A 17,041-nucleotide genomic window follows, 5' to 3' on the forward strand; every position below is an offset into this window, starting at 1 on the left:
CTGGCCAACATCCACCCATGAGGCTGGACAGGATGAGCAGTGAGCTGTGCTGGTACCAATGTTGGCAGCACACTCAGCAAACCCAGGGCATCCCAGCCTGGCACGGACAGGGAAACAGTGCCTTGATGCTGCTACACTCATTTAGAGACACAAGGCACAGACAAGCCAGACCTGTCATTTTGGGAGCTGAAAGCATTTCTTGGGAAAGAGTGAGGGCAGAACCCTGCAATCCTGCAGCAGCAGCTCTTAGCTTCTCCCAGTGGACTCTTATACATGGGACGTACCCCTGAAAGCACAGACAGACACTGAAGTTTGCAGACATGCCAGCCCTGCAGGGCAGCAATGCCCTGAGAGTGCTGAGGTGCTTGTGCAATCACTTAGGAGCCTGGCACCCTCTGCTTCGCCTCTGCCTTGCTCCTCTGAGCAGGCAAAGAACGAAAGCAGCCAGAAATCGTTCTCTTTTAAGCCTGCCTGCAAACCAAAACACAGATGCCACGTCTAATTTTAGGCCTCCTACCCTTGAGAGCATTCTCTTAATTCTCTTTTTAAGCAAGCAGCAAGATAGTCATCTTGGGACAAAGCTGCCAAAGCAGCCAAGCGCCCACCTTAACCGAAACTCCTGGGAAGCCAGAGGGTGTGCAGGAGACAGAGCTCCATCCTCTCCACCAGCCAGGAGCAAACAGATCACCCTGATCCCAGGGGATCCCACAGGACACACAGAGCCCCCTCTGTTAGCTGGACAGCAGCACACAGAGGGACTGGCCCACTGCCCTGCTAACCTCAGGCTGCCACCTTACCCCTGCCAGGATATGGACAACTATTCCAACTCAGGCCATAATTCAAGTGTTTAAGCACCAATGTGGCAAAACAGAGGGTGAGCTGAACAAAGGGAGAACTGCTGCCCCCAGGCCCCTCTTAGCAGGCACCCTCAGCCTAGTCTCATACCACGCTCAGCACAGCTACAAGGGAAGGATGCTCCATCTGCAGGTGCCCCAGCACTTCCCCGCTTGGCTCCCCCTTCAAAGCCACCCTCTGAAACAGCCAAGAACAAAGGATCTGGTATTGGGCACAGGCTCTCCTGTAAACAAGAAAGGGAAAAAATTCCCTGTGCTGCTATTATTTTTTTTTCCTAACCATTTAAAGATGTTCCTGGGGACTTGGGAGCAGATTGGGAAGTAACACATTTAAATTTCTTTGCAAGTGGAAAATCGTATTATCAGGGAAAGGCTTTCCAGTCACAGGGGGCACACAAAAACAATGTAAATAACTGTAAGCCAGAAAACTAAATCCATGTGAAAAGGCTAATTAATTGGGACAACCTCAGACGATCTGAACCATATGAGCATGCACAGGGACAAAGTCTGGAGTCAGCCGAGGAGGGGACATGGCCCTTGCAGGACCCACAGCTCCAGCCTTCGGACCTGAGCTGGACACGTCCCACCTAGACCTGCCTAGCTAAATGGAGCTGGTGCTTCCAGACAGCAGGAGAAGGGATGAGGGAACTTGGAGGGTTAGTTCTCAACTTTGTGTCTGAACGGTGAGAAGAAGTGATGCTGATTTCATGCCAAGCCCTGTGATGCTCACGCACAGAGACTCACAGAACCCCTCCAGCTAGGGGAACCCACGCCAGCACTCCTTCCCACAGAGGGTATGGTGCCAAGCACCTGTTTCTCCACATCTCCTCCACAGAAGGTGTCTGCAGACAGATTGCTGCAGGCACCAGGGCAAGGGATGGAGATGTTACTTATACAAGAAGAGGATAGGCATATAAAACCCGTATGCTGTGTCCACAGGTAGAAGGGACACATGCCCACAAACACGCACAGACATGATCCAAGAAAAACCAAACATCCAAACAATATTCACACACAATATCTCATTTTCCAGTTAAAGCACTTAATTGCCATCCAGACAAAAGCAACTAACCTGATCTGCATGCAAGTTACTTTTCTCCCTTTCTCTCTTTTATAAGAGGGAAAAGGAGATGCTGAGACAGCCCGTCCAACCCTTCCCAATGGCATGTCAGAAAATGTGCGGATGCTGCTGCTGCTCGCTCCAGATAGACGGGGAGGGGGAGGAGGCAGTAGCCTTAGCTAGGAAATTACTGACATAAGAATTTGTGCCTGGGCTCTGTTCTCAGCACGCGGGCCAAGGTCAAAGCATTTCTTCTGCCATTTCTAACCAGCAAAGAAGCTAGTGCAGCTAAAATATGTAATGTCAGGCAAACTGCTGAAGGGTTTGGTGAGAAAACACCAGAAAAATAAGCAAAGTATCACCCTGGGAAGGCAAGAAGCAGCCCTCTATTGCCCTCCCCAACCAGTAGGAACATGGAGGGAAAGCAGCTAAGTCCAGTATGTTCTCACCTTGTCCCAGGGACTGAATATGTCCCACAGAGGCTCTAAAGTGTATTTTGGGAAATCTGCAGCCTCCCCTCTGGCATTTGTGGGCATTGCCAGCGCATCAAATGTCTGGGGCTCCAGGTTAACTTAATTGGAGCTTTGCGCGTGGTGCTGACACCCCGGATTAGGCGGTCAGCATCCTGGGACACCATCCCAATGTCACCTGGTTAAGACTTTAAAAAAGATAATCATTACAGCTCTGGCCATGCCCAGCGCACAAGCAGTGGCACAACGAGGGCTCTGCCAGCCCAGGAGCATGTAGAGTGTGTCCCAGAGTCCAGCTCTCCATGGTGCAGACCCATCACTACGGTCACACACAGTCACACATGCCAGGCTGCTCTCCCCAGCTGTTATGCAGGATGGCTGCTCACAGCACTCCCTCGCTCTTGCAGCAAAGGATGCCCTGCACAGACAGCATTGGTGGTGCTGCACTGACTGTCTAAGCCTTATTTAAGACATATTTCTTGCTCTCAGAGTTGGTTTGGGAGTGGCAGCCACCCTGCCTGCAATCTCGAGATGTTCAGTATGGTCCATGGGCTCACACAGCCCCATGCTCCAGGTAGCACAGTGGAGGCACCAACCAGCCTCTCTAGCCAAAACATGGGCTTATCTGTGGCTCTTCACTTGGAGACTGTTAAGGCTTTTACTTATTACGGCATGCTCCATTTGCTGTTTTTTGGTTGCACAGGAGAGTCACCAGGAGATGTGCAGAAAGCTTGAGGTGTGATCCACCCATACAGACACCAGAGATGCCTGGAGCTGGGCATCATCCAATTCGTGCCCCAGTAGGATGGGTGCCCACTGCTCCAGGAAAGGGCAGCAGCTATAAATACCTGTATAGCTTAGCTGTATTTTTAAGATGATTTATAATACTGTGAAACCACTTAAGCTGTTGTCTGTGTCCCAACAAATCATTTTACCACTTCTGAGGACACGTCAGCATTTGACTTTGTTTGTTCTCATTATTTAAAGAGGCCTCCCCAGATGGGGGGCTGGGGAGTTTCAAACCACAGAGGAGCATGGGGTGACCTTGCTCCTTCCTGGCTTCTGCTCAGATTGCATTAAACAAGGGAAAAAGGAGTGGTAAGAGAGCAGCTCTAGCCAAGTCTGTCCCCTCTGCCCATCCCATCTTCCCCTGCCTGTACCATCCTTCTCCCCCGCAGGCACCCAGGCAATGCAGAGGCTCCTGCCTAGGTCTCCTGAGATGAGATGCTGCACTCCTGTAAGCCCTCTCCTGCATGCCATCCTGGTGCCTGGGTGCTAGACAGGGCCATACATCCCTGGGGACAGCATCTGGGTTTGCTAAAGTAAAAGGGACTATTGACAAGGTGTAAAGTCCAGCGCACGAGTACGCTTGTGCAGGACTCCCTCGCAAAGCCAAGCACAAACCCATGCCTGGCCCCTTGGAGCCCAGCTCCAACAACTGTCAGAGACCACGGCAGCTTGTGTGTTCTGAGCAACTGCCAAAGCCACCGGCTCGCGACAAACCCCACCTCCCCCATCTACCAAAACGGAGTAATACCTATTTTGCATGGTTGCCTGGAGGCTAAATGAATTGCTGCTGGGCTCCAAGTGCCACAGAAGAAAAGTGCCATAAAAGCACAAAGTACTATTGCCGATGTTTTTACTACTGTTAGAGGATACATTGAACTTCACGTAAAAATACTCGTGAGAAAAATGAGGGTCGTAATCGTTACTTCTGAGGCAGGATAAACCACAAACACACACTGCAGAAGAAGGTGTCATGCTACCCGGGTGCTCCTCCTGCGCTCTGTCCTGTGCCCATGGCTGGGAGAGGAACTAAGCTGTGGATGAGCAGCACAGGCAGATCAGCAGAGACAACAGACAGCAGTGGATGCAGTGAAGGGCTATATGGATAAGAACCTCTGTCACCAGTCTTTGCCATGACAACTAGGTCAGTCCCTTTGTATTTTAATGAGCTTACTGTACCACTGTTATTGGTAAAAAAAATAAAGCCAGCTCTGGTCCACACAGCGTGCAGTCACTATCGGTGCCAGGGCCACTGGCCCCTCTCGAGTTAAAAACCTCAAAGTGACCAAACTGCTTTATTCCACTGCAGAAAAGCAAACAGAGCCTGGCTTCCCCATAGCATTCAGCCTCAAACACCAGGTCACCCAGTCCAGGCTGGACAAGGTTACTCCAACCCAAAAGCCAGGAATGCTCATCCACACAGATGCAGCCAAGTCCAGCTGTTTAGCATACCCAAATCTACAGATAATCGGCAATTACATTCCACAGACCACTAAAGCAGTCCAGAGGTCCCCAGGGACCTGCGGACCGCCTGGAGGCTGCTGTCCCAAAGCTTTGGTGTGATGCCTGCTGTGCCATGCCAAGGCAGCCAGGCTGGTAGAGCACAGCACCCCCACTGCAGCTGAGCTGAGGTTTATCTCGCCTCCTTTTCCCACAGTAACTCCATTAATGTGGGTCCCCTCCACACTGCCTGCACCCCAGGGGCCTGTGCCCGCTCCCTTGCCCAGGAGCACCCTGTGGCACTCCTGCATGGAGCTTCCCATGCGCAGGATTTGCAGTGGCCAGACAGCATCTTCCAGGTACTCCTTGCTGTCCATGCCAGCCTGTGCAGGAGGAGGCACAGCTGAAGCAGAGGCTCACAAAAGACTACCAGCCACCTCCTACCATTGCATCTGCGCCCCACCAGTGCCAGTGAAGTCCAGCCCAGAGCCACCTTGGCCCCGGCATCAACAAGAAGTTGCGATCCTGCTGTTTGGTTTGCAATCCAACAACTGGAAACAGAACGAAGGCAGAAACAGGATGGCATGCCTGCACTGGCCAGGTGTTAAGAGTTGACATGCCTGTATCTGCCTCTTAATTGTTTACAGGGTGTAATTGCTCCACTGAAATGGGAGATAGGACATTTGCCTCTTGTGCATCTTGTCTCCTGGCTCTATTGAGGGAAAGAAAGAGCTGGAAAGGATCTGGTACCCACATAGAAAACTTTGCCACAGCTGCATTCCCATGAATATGGTATAGAAATGGGTTTGTCCTAGGTGGAAGATCACTCTGGCAAATACTCACATCCTACCAAAGGATAATAACAAAGAAAGATGCCCATGTCCTGTGTGTCACGTCACCACATTGCTGAGGCATCAAAGCAGCATTTTTCCAGCAGGCACAGGTCAGATGGTCTGTCCAAGACGACTTTGCAGTGTTTGCTTCGTGTTGGTTTCTCGAGCAGATACCCCTTTTGCAGAAAACATTCTTCAGAAACCAAGAAAATTCACTTTAAATCGCAAAAAATGCTGAAGTAAACTGAGCAAGAGGAAGAAAAGATCATATCTCCTATGCCACTCAAGCAGCTCGTTTCACCCGATGCTTCTTGCTTCACACTGCCGTCTGGCTTACAATGCCGTGCTGTTTTATTATCCACTTGCAAATGTGTTCAAGACTACTAACACCCTGAAAATGCAGAGGAATGCAGAACAAAGCAAAACAGGCAAAGCCAATACCCCTCAAGGCACGCAGATCATCCTGCAATATACCGAACATTAAAAACCTCCTCTACCACCTCTGGCGTATAAAGAGGTGTAAGGCTTATGGGGTTATTACGTCAAGATTCCTGTGTATTGTAATGGAGGGAAAGGAGGGTTCTGACAAGGGGCAGAGGCTGCTCAGGACCTCTATAAACAACAACAGCAGCATGGCATGTTTAGGGATGATGCTCGTGAGTTCCTGCACCCCAGCTCGGTGCAGGTGCAGAGGATGCTCGCTCCCTCGACTGCAGAGCAGCTCAGAGAAACAAACAAGGTTTACTAGAAGTAGTAGAAAGCCTCCCACAGAATAGTTTTCTTTCAGTAAATGCTTGTTTGATAAATTTAAAATGTTCCACAGGATGATAAAACAATACAACCTTTTTCCTTTTATATTTAACTTTGTAATTTCAGCCTACAATCACAAGCGGAAAGTATCTATTTAAACAGCCTGTGGAGCAAGTCCGTGGACAGCCACTAGTGAGGATGCCAAGCACAGACGGAAAGCCAGCTAAATTAACAACTGGCAATACAGACATGGCAAACAGGACAGCCATTTTATAAACAGTGACTTAAAAAATATAAACGAAGCTCAGCGCTGAGACAAAAAAAAGCGCAATTAACATGATTTCTAGAGGTCCCTTCCATCCCTAGCGGATCTGTGATTCTGCAAGATAAATGACAGAAAAATACAAAGAACTACTGTCTGCTATTACAAAGTATTTTTAACTCTGTGAGATGAAACTGCTTTCATCATACCAAAAAAAGACGTTCTCATGTGACTTAAAAAAAAACAACACCCAACCTTCCAATGTTTTAGGAAACTCTGCGATTTCTTCCTTCAATAAATGGCAATGCTTACTGCTTTCCTCCTAGTTCAGGAGCACAGGGTTCTTTTCCCCCACCATGTACAGACGCTGACTTCTGATTAGCTCTAGTTTTCACTGTGCTTTTTCCTTGAACCACCCATCTGAAATTCGCTCTTGAAGCACTGCAGGCCTTTATCTTTCATTTGCCCGGGAGATGCAATTCAGAGGCGCCATCCTGGCACGGACACAGAGCAAGCTGTTGTCTCCTGGTGAGCACAGCGTGGCCTTGGAGGGTCCCTGCAGCGGAGGTGAGGGGAGTCACGCACGGTCCGGAGGGGCGGCCGGCGGTGGATGGCATCCAGCATTCACTGCCTCGCTACACTGTTTCTGCCTTAACTTTTGCCCGGATTGTCCCACACTTTCCTCGGTCTGAAGCAAGGGGTGGGAGGCAGAGACTTCCAGGAATTGCCTGCTCCATGCCACATGCACACGCCAGCAGCAACAGCATGGTCCCGACACGAGCACCCACAAACCCGCCAGCGGCTCCCGGACTCCTCAGTGTGGTACAGCCCCTCATGTATGCTTCATGCCAACACATTCCACACCGCGATGCCCACAGCATGGTGGTGACAGCAGCGTGGTGACAGATGGTCACCGAGCGTGGCTGTGCTGCCAGGCGCCCACCAGAAACAGCATCATCCTCCTGCTCCATGTGCAGCAGCAGCCCCATGATAGAGCTGCCCCTAGGGAAGGGGTCATCCTGCTCTGGGGGGCTGGTGCCCATCCCCGCAGTGATGATCCTGGTCCAGAGGCTGGTGTCCATCCCTGTGGAGGGGATCCTGCACCAGGAGCTGGAGCCCATTCCCCCAGCCTTGCAAGAATAGAATGCATGTGGAAAGGCACAGCTGTGCACCAGGTTCAGTTTTCTTCCAGGCATGGCAATGTACAAAGCCAGAGGATCCTGCATGGGCTACAATACATGCTTTCTCTCTCATTCACAATCAGTATTTTGACATATATTGCCCTTCAGCCCTCAAAAAACCAGCACAAAATCATGACCAATTTTTAACTAGCTCTCTTTGGCTGGAATGAAGTTCTCGTAACAGGAACACCAAGAAGTAACACAAAGCACAGCTATCATCTGTGTAACAAATACCGGTGAATGCTGTAAACAGCGGGAAAAAAATGCAAAAGCTGTACACATAGGAGAACAGATGTCATGGGCAAATCTTTCACAGCTTCCTGCCCTGAAATCCTCAGTAATTCAGGCCAGAGCACACAGAACGCCAGTACAACTCAAGCCCACCAATGCTTTTAAAGCTTTTTATGCATTATTTCTCTGATGAAATTTTCTGAATTTGCAGCTACATTTTCTATGCCAAGTGTCATGTAGAACTTACCCCATTGTTGCAACCAGCGCTTAAAAGAAACGGAGAGGGGGGGAACTAGTCACTGCTGCTATCAAGCATGAGACTTTGGAACCAGTTTCCAGATGGTGCAAGAGCTTGAAAATTCAAGACATGGGCGGAAGAGGATGGAAAGTACAGAAGAGGATGGAGTAAATTCTGTCGTTGAACAGTTTTATAATGAACTGGTGAAAAGGCAAAGAGATGTTTTGTGTTGCAAGAGTGGTGTGGCTGGTCCCACACAACCCCACTGTGCGTGTATGCCCTCCATAGCCCATCCCTTAGCAAAGCAATGCATCTCCCCTTTCCAATGGAGAAGGGAGAGCTGGAGATTGGGCGAGCCAGCAAGAGAGAAGGACAGATCGAAGAGGGAAGGGAAAAGGAAGAGACCATTTTATGATACTTGGTATAACCTGTGGACATATGAAGAAACCCCAGAACCAAAAATTGATTGTGTGGAAGGAGCAAGTTGGAAAATACAGAACACGGGAAATGGTTATTTTTCCTTCACGCGTTGCCACAGACGTAAATCCCAATTTAATGGCAAAGGAAAGGGCTGTGGCAGCCCCTTGGACAGAGCCTTCATCTCTAGCATGGCACTCGACATGCACAGACCTGCGTGAGGACTGAGAGTACCAATACTTTTTTAATGACCATGGGCTCAGCCAGTTTGATAACACAAGGACTGTGATCCTTCCTGTCTGGAGGGTTTTCTGGGAGGTTCTGGGCATCTTCAGAAGAAAGCAGCCAGTCCCTCTGCATGGGTTCCACCAGCAGAACCCAGGCTCCTGGAGTAGACTCATCGTGTGCCCAGCACCAAGCCAAACAGCCCATCTTTAGGAAGGGCCCCTCCTGCCCTCACACCACTGAAAGGAATAGTCTCATTTATCAGTTTAAATGAAAACTAACTCACAGCAAAGGCTGATATAAATCAGCACTCTCAAGACGCAATTAAAACAAGTCAACTAGCTAAGTGTGGTAGAAAATAAACGAGCTTTGGCTCGCGTGTGTCAGCTCTTCAGAAAGCAGCTCTCGGCAGCAAGGGAAGGAGTCGCAGCGGCTGTGCTCCCAGGGCAGTGTGGGGAAGTGCCTATCGTGCCACGCTCCCTTGTGCACAATGGGTTCACTGCACCTGCCCCTGTCCTGCAGGAATACGACTTCAGCAGAGCTTCAACATCTCAGCTACTCCAGTTACCTGGTCTCAGCGTATCACTTGTTTCACAACCTTAACTCAAGCTGTTACTGATAAGCATCTTGACACAGCCTGGGAATGTGCCAAGTCACATTTAAAGGAGTCTTGAGTTCTCTAAACCAGACACAGCGCTGGTGCAGGACTGGCATTTTATTCTGTGTTTAAAACAGCCTTATCATGCCTGTTGTTAGGGACAAGAATTGAAAAGAGGTGAGGAAGAATTTCGTTCTGTGCTTTCTCTTCTCCTTTTATCAGGAACCATCAGAAAGCTTTAGCACATCACTGACTTTTCCAGTCTCCCAAGGCTTACCATCCGTGGACCGGTACCAGCATCTGCAGACTGCAAGTACCTATTACAAATCTGGTGAAAGGGGTGGGCTTCAGAAACTGCATTCTTCCTTGCACAGCTTGTTTTCCAAAGAAATATTTAATTAACATCACCATTCGCTTGAGCAGAAAGCTCATACAGACAAATGGCTAGTGGGAGGGTCACCCCCTTCCCAAGGGCTCCGAGTCCTGCCTGAGAAGAGGTAAGAGTCCTCAGACCCTCCCAGGGGCTAGGACCAGCTGGGAGAACAGCCTCGCTTCTTGTCCCATCTGTTAGCCCAGTAACCCGCCCTTGATCCTGTTATTGGAATCTTATCTCCTCCTTCAATAGGCAGAAATTATTACAGGTATTATCTGTAGCGGTATCACAATTACATAGTTGGCCACAAAAAGATTATGAGGCCATTATGCTAGGTGATGCATAAACAGCCAGCACTCGCCCAAGTGGATTACCTCCAAACTGAAGAAAGGAATCTGCACGTAGGTGTGACCACCAGACACAGGGATACCAAACAGGTAACAGTAGTAACAGCAAATGCCACTTAAATCCCGTCTGAATCCACACGGACAGCTACATTTTCCTCAGATGACTACCTTCTAAATTCCTGTATCACCTCTGTTTCCATTGCTTCAGCAATAGCTCCTTCTTTGATTCCATTTTAGCTCAAACCAAACAGGCCCACACCACTTACCTGCCACTGTGTTTTGGTCTGAGAAGTCCTTTTGATGCCATTACCTTGGATTTATTCTATCAAAGCTGCGTCTCACTCTTGAAACAGGTTATTTAGTTACCTCCAAGACTGCTGGTAGTAATTATGCAATAACTAGAGCACAAAGATAAACAGCTACAAGCCCACAGCATAACAAAAGCTGGATTAATTTGCTAATTATACGTAAGCATTACTGGCACGATCAGGTACACCATATCAAAAACTTTAAATTAAATCAAATTGGGTTAATGCCTACTTTGTCTCCTGTGTAAGTCTCCTGTATAATGTTTCAGTGCCTCTAAACCCTGACAAATCCTTCCCCATCGAAAGGGCAGGGAGCAGTCATGGATCCATATGGTGCAAGATGCCATACTACCTTGCACCCCACCGTACCCTGTGCCTGGAGACCATCAACCACCCCACGGACACACGAGGAGTGCTCCCGCTCAGGGCACCTTGATTCAGTCCTATTGGATCTGAGGCAGCTCCTGACACTGGGTTTGAGCTGTGAACATCCCACACCGAGGTGGAAGCCAGCACCCGACTTTCTATGTACGATCCATGAAGCAGCCAGGCCTCCCTCTCTCATGGCTTCAGAGGTAAACACTTCTACTTGGAAACCCAGAACCCAAATTGATGGTAGTTTATACAATGGAAAAATGTAAACAATTCCCCACAAATATCAAGAAACTGTTCATGCGTTAGTGTCATACACTTGGGGGGTGTTTGTCTCTAAAACAGCCCATCTATACCTAACCCAGACTGCACCAGGGCAGAGCTGGGGTTTCAAAGAGAGGTTCACCTTGGAGGGAATAGATGTGATCCCACTAGCACAAACCAGGACCATTTAAAATGGGAAAGAAGTAGGAGCAACACACCTTAAAATGCTCCTTATCCTTCAAAGGAGACTGGGCTGCATCTGCAGCTGCTGCTGCCAACACTGCCATGGCACAGGGATCTGCAGTGAGATCTCCTAAGCCTGGTGAAGTTGCAGCGAGCTGCAGAAGTGCCCCCACCGCTCCCAAAGAAAACGCTGAGACCACATTTTCCCAGCCTGAGAGGGTAAAGTCTTCTATACAATGCCACACAGGGCAGGATCTGGAATCCAGCGCTAGGAGCTAGCGGGGGAGTACAGGTCCAAAACAGAGCAGCCTTCAGTGAGGGAACTTTGCTATAAAGTGATGTAGCTCCCGTGACCCTTTTTCCTCACAAGCACTGCTGCCTGGGAAGCTGGTACAGGACCTGCTGCCACCAGCCCCAGCTGCAGCAGACACTGCTCACTGCACTGGCTCTGCGTGGGGCGTCTGTCTTATCCACGGGAAAATTAAAAGCCACCGCAATCGACAGGCAGTACAGTGTAAAGTTAACGGAGTTTTTGCTAGGATGAAATACAAACCTGGCAGTAATAACATGTATATCTTCAACACCACAAAGAAGCGTTCCGCTTTCCTTTCGGCATTTTAAAACTGCATGCGAACACAGACAGGGTATAAGCACTTTGAGTCACTCACGTCCTTACAGCAGCTGTTAGTGCTGCCGTTCAAAGGACAAGATATTGGTATTTTGACAGGTTGCTGTGCTAACTCTGACTGCACGACCCTGGCAGAAGCTTGCCAGCAGGAGCACAGACCCTCTAGAGCCGCTGTGCCAGGGAAGCAAGGACAGAGACACAGCATGCTGAATGGAGCCATGAAGAAGAGGAGGATACAGCATTTCCCACAGGAATAAGGGAGACCTCATTTAACTCTAAGACTGGGGCAAAATGCACCTGCTGGCCTGGCCCAGCTCACGCAGCTCCCTGCCTGACCACCACACAAGCCCAAACCTGTGTTTGTTAACACAGTGTTACCCTCTTCGCACGCTTTGACTGCACAGGCTACACAGGCAAACAAACCATCGCAAGGCTGAGCCTCCCGCTACCAAAAACCTGCACCATCCAGTGCCAGCATTGAGGCAGCTGAGCTTTTCCAACTTCATTCATCCCACCTCACTCTGCACTGATTTCGGCAGAGATTTACCCAGACCCCAGCAGAAGGCACACAGGATACATGGCTCCTGCCATGGTACAGCACTCATAGCTGGACTCACTTTTACCTGTCCTTACTTTTACCCCTTTTTTTTTGCCAAGCCCTCAACTTCTTCATAAAATCCCCAAGTAAATTACTGAGTGGATGATAATTACCACACTCCCCAAATAAAGCTGTGAGCTTTTTAAAGCAGCAGAACAAGCACAGAAGCACAAGCAGCTGCCCTGAGCTAATTTAAAGGGTAAGTCTAATTGTTCATTTTAATCTCTGCTCCTACCAAAGCTCCTCAGGGTGAGCATGTGAGCATGACACTCCACGGATGCAAAACCCAGCTGAGTCCACAACAACCACCTGCAGCCAGGGTCACCCCCCCCCCCCCATTCCCACTTCCATCAGCTGTGGCCATTCCCTGGCGCAGTAATGCAGTTTGCCGTGATGAGAGGTGCCGAGGCAGCGTGCCCACTGCTTTATGGTGTATACCTATTTTACAGGAACAGGTAGTCTCCTTCTTTGAGGTTAATCCACCAGAAAAAAAATTGCTTTTTGTCGAATCCTTCTCAAACAAACCTTTCCTCCTCTGCTGTATCTCTAAATACTTTTCTATCTCTACTTTAAAAGGCATTTCCTATCTGTATTTAGAACAGAGCTTCAAAGCCCAGGCACTATTGCTCTGCCTATACACGAGCAGTTTCAGCTCGGCTCGTTCCCCACGCGTCTGGCTCACAGCCGAGCGAGGCGCAGGGGGAATTTTAACTCGATCTCAACATCTGTCCGTGCTTCAAGTGCAGCACCCCGATTCTTGCACACTTACCGCAGCCGAGGGAAGGGGGATAGCAGAGGTGTAATGAAACAGGATAAATGCAATCAGCCGTAAGGGGACGGCGGGGAATACCGAGAGTTGAGCGCGGTATTTCTGGCACAATCCTAGTTAATTAGGCACAAGAGGCAGCACCTCGGTTACGGCTCGGGAAGCTTCCGACAGCGGAGATGTGAACCAAGCTGGGGCAGCCGGGACAGAGGCGCTCGGACCCGCCGCGTCTAGCGAGGCAGCTGCGGGAGGGGCGCAGGGTGTCGGTGCGATGCGGGTACATGATAGGGATGGATACGGTGCACGGTACGCGGTGATGGCGGGATGAGGGATACGGGATGCGGAGTACGGGGTGCCGGCGGGACGTAGGTACTCACCGGACATCACCGTAGGCGCCGGCGTAGCCCTCGGTCCAGGGCTCTAGCTCGTTCTTGATGCAGGCGGCCGGGGCGGCGAAGGGCGCCCGGCCCGCCGAGTACCAGGCGTCGGCGGGGAAGTCGGCGGTCTCTGCGGCCAGCCCGCGCCCGCAACCGAGGGGCCCGGCGGGCGGCTCGGCGCAGGGCCCGTACAGCGGCCCCTCCTCGGTGAGAAAGGCGGGCCAGGGCGGCGCGGGGCCCGGCGGGGCCATCTCGGTGCCGTAGCGGCACAGGGTGCCCCAGCTGCCGCCCGCCGCCGGCCCCGGCGGGCTCTCCAGCTTGACGCGGGCGGCTGGCGGTGGCGCCGGCAGGCGGAGGCCGGGGGACGGCCGCGCTGCGGGCTCCGGCGAGCCGTGATAGAGCTCCGGCCCGGCGGGTGCATCGACGGCCAGGGCGGCCCCGGCGCCCGCGAAGGCAGCCGGAGCGGGCGGCGGCTGCGGCGGGTCCCCGCCAGCCGGGCGCGGGACACGGGGCGGCCCGGCGGCCAGCGCGAACATGCAGTCCTCACGGGCCAGCGGCTCGGCCGGCGCCTCCAGGGCCAGGCCCATGGAAGCAGACACGGCCCTGCAGAGCTGCCTGGCGCTGTCGCCCAGCGGGTCCTCCTTGGGCGCCGACTCAGCCTCGGGCGCCGGCAGCAGCGGCATCGTGCCCGTCTCGCCCAGCAGCTCCCTCAACTCGCCGGAGCAGGGAAAAGGCGAGCCCATGGCAGGGCCACCGGCCGGTAGAGCTTTCCCGGCGTCGCGGGGCTCCTGGGGCGGCAGACAAGCGGGCGAGCCCGGCGGCGGCCGGGGGCTCGGCGGGCAGGGCTGCTGCCCGGCGCCGGGCTCCTCCCGCGGCGCCTGGAAAGCCTCGCAGACGCTCTGGAAGAAGCTCTGGAAAGCTCCGCGGAAGGTCCTGCCGCCCGCCCGCGGGTAGACGCGGCCGACCCCCAGTTGCACCTCCATGCCCGCTGAGTGTGGGGTAGAGAAAGGGGCAGCGAAAACAGCAGCGGCAGGCAAGGCGGAGCCCGCCCCCCCCGGCCGCCCGCCCGCCGTACCGGCTAGCAGTGGCGCGGCCCCGCGGCGTCCATCCCCGCCGAAGCGGTGGGCGGGGTACTCGGGGCGCGGAACAGACAGCGAAAGTTACAGCTGCGAGAGCGGGCAGGTGCCTGTGGCCGGTGTGAGCGGCGGGACCGGCGGGCGCGGGAGGCAGGCGGCGGAGGGAGGCGGCGCGGCGGGGGGGACCGCCCCGCGCTGCCGGGGCCGTCCAGGGACTCGCAGTGATTGATCCGGTGGCCCGCCACGGGGGGAAGCCCGCCTGCCCTTCCCTCGGCTTGGCGCGGCTCCTGCTCCGGGCTGGGCGGCGAACGGAGCCTCGCGGGGCAGCCCCGGAGCAGCACGAACCCGCAGCGCCGCCGCCGGCGTTCGCGGCAATTTCTGTGCTCGGCGCCTCAGCGGTGCCGGCCCCCGCGGGCGGAGCGGGACGGGATGGGATGGGACGGGACGGGACGAGCTGCGCGGCGGAGTGGAGCAGGGGCGCGGCTGTAGCTACCCCCGGTGCCCGTTCCCCGGGAGGCGGCCCTGGCCCGGGAGCTCCTCTCCCTTCGCGGCTCCGCCTGCCCCGGCTGGTGCGGTGTGCGCAGTTGGGCGGAATTAGCAGGAAAACGCTCGTTTTCGCTGTGCGCTGCGACGTTCGGAGCTCAGCAGCTCCCTCCGCCCGAGCGCGGATGAGGCTCCACCGGCCTCTCTCCCTTCTGAGCACGGAAGTTGTGCCTCCCTCCCCGTCCTACGGCGACCATCCGCGGCGAGACCAGCAGGCCAGTGTACTACCACCCTGGTCAGGCACCAGGCTGACGATGACCTCGCCAGCAGACATAATTAGTGTAGGACCTACCACAAACAAGGCTTGAGCTCCGCTTGCTGGTCCTGTAATTAACAGTCCTCAAGCAACTTCTGGTAGGCGCCATTCCCAGGCAACCCGGTAATGGAATCAGTCATTTGAGGTAGCTTAAAATAAGCCCATTAATTTCAACCCCTTTGGAGATAAAGAGAAAGTAATAACGTGTTGTAAATGGAGAAGTAGAGCCAGTCGGGAAAATGAAGAATCCTATACAGTCCTTTAAAAGCATTTTTACAAGCTGTAGAAGATAAAAATAAAAATCCAAAGTACAGCCAAGTGCAATCTGTCAGCGTGCTCTGTGCTGCCTGAGCGCCTGGAGCCCCGCATCTATCAGCAGTGTGGCTGGAGAAGGCGAAAGAATAGTGCCAAGGGGAGGGCGGTGGGGCAGGCAAGCAGCAGGCAGGGGCTGCAGCCGGCTCTTCCTGGCCATTGCTGAGGCCACTTGTGGAGAAACCCTGTGGGCTTTCAGTCTGTATGAAGCACCAAGCTGGTTTTTAATGACACGTAATATAGCACCAAAAGTGATAGAGAAGCACGGCTAAAAGCTGAAAAGGCAAAAATAGAGGGGCGCACTGTAACGTGTGCAGGGTGACTGTGTAAACTGTCATAGGTCTCAGCGTTCCCACCTGCGTTGCCACGAATGGGCCTGACTGCAGCTCGGGGTGAGCTCCCTCACGGCGCATGGCCCCAATCCCCGGGTGACAGAGTAGAATCATAGAATGAGTCATAGAAGCATTGGACCAGTAGCTGCAGCTCTGGGTGTGAGGAGATGGAATACAGCGGGACAGGATTGGAGAGGTGTTTCAGGGGGATGCAAAGAAACCCGCAGAGAAAAGGAGGACATTTGTGTGGCCAACTAATAACCACGTTACAAATTGTTCCTCACCTACCCACACGGGGAAAAGCCTGCATGTAGGAGGCCTTTTCATGGGGTAGGCTTGTGAGAAGTGACTGCTACAGAAGCAAGGTTGTGTGCACAGCTTTTCAAAGAGCTGGTATAAAGCCTGGTTTTTATGAAAGATTAGTATACCATTAGCTCAAAGAATGTCTATTTCTTGGACACCAGTAAGTCCAAGCTCATTCTTCTCACCAGCTACGCAGTACCAACAATGCTTCAGCTTTACCGCAAAGCTGCTCAGCTCTTCAGAAATGAGGGCAAAGCCCTTGAGGCTCAAACCCAAGATTCGCAGATGGATCTGATTATGCTATCCCCTGTAAATGATGCAATTTTCCCCCTCCCCATTCCACAAAATTAGCTATTGCCACAAATCTATGCTGCTACCTGCTAAGTTGATGTGGATCCTGGCATCTTTGCTCATTCATTCATCAATAATTGTTAGGTGCCTGGAGTAAAATACATGGACTCTGGAAAACACGAAGGGGATGATTCTCACGACTGGCATAAAGAAATGTATTGAAGAAAGCTGAGGATAGGAGGCTCAGTGTAATATCCCTTAAGAAAGAGATGCTTTGTGTTTTAAACAAGGAGGGAGTGATGCACACCTGTGATTCTCACCAGCTGCATCAGAACACTGTTTGGCATCACCACTTCCACCCAGGAGG

The 17,041-nt window shown here is 52.4% G+C and overlaps 1 protein-coding gene across 1 annotated transcript in view; it reads right to left on the reverse strand.

Moving 5' to 3' along the window:
- Nucleotides 1-14,546, reverse strand: part of AR (androgen receptor) — a 56,291-nt gene extending 41,745 nt beyond the window's left edge. The window contains exon 1 of the mRNA XM_030498206.1: nucleotides 13,562-14,546. Within this exon, the coding sequence (XP_030354066.1) occupies nucleotides 13,562-14,544 (983 nt within the window). The 5' untranslated portion in view covers nucleotides 14,545-14,546. The remainder of the gene's footprint in view (nucleotides 1-13,561) is intronic.
- Nucleotides 14,547-17,041: the final 2,495 nt, after the last annotated feature.

The sequence above is a fragment of the Strigops habroptila genome, chromosome 9 (genome assembly GCF_004027225.2).
Source record: "Strigops habroptila isolate Jane chromosome 9, bStrHab1.2.pri, whole genome shotgun sequence".
Taxonomy (NCBI): domain Eukaryota; kingdom Metazoa; phylum Chordata; class Aves; order Psittaciformes; family Psittacidae; genus Strigops; species Strigops habroptila.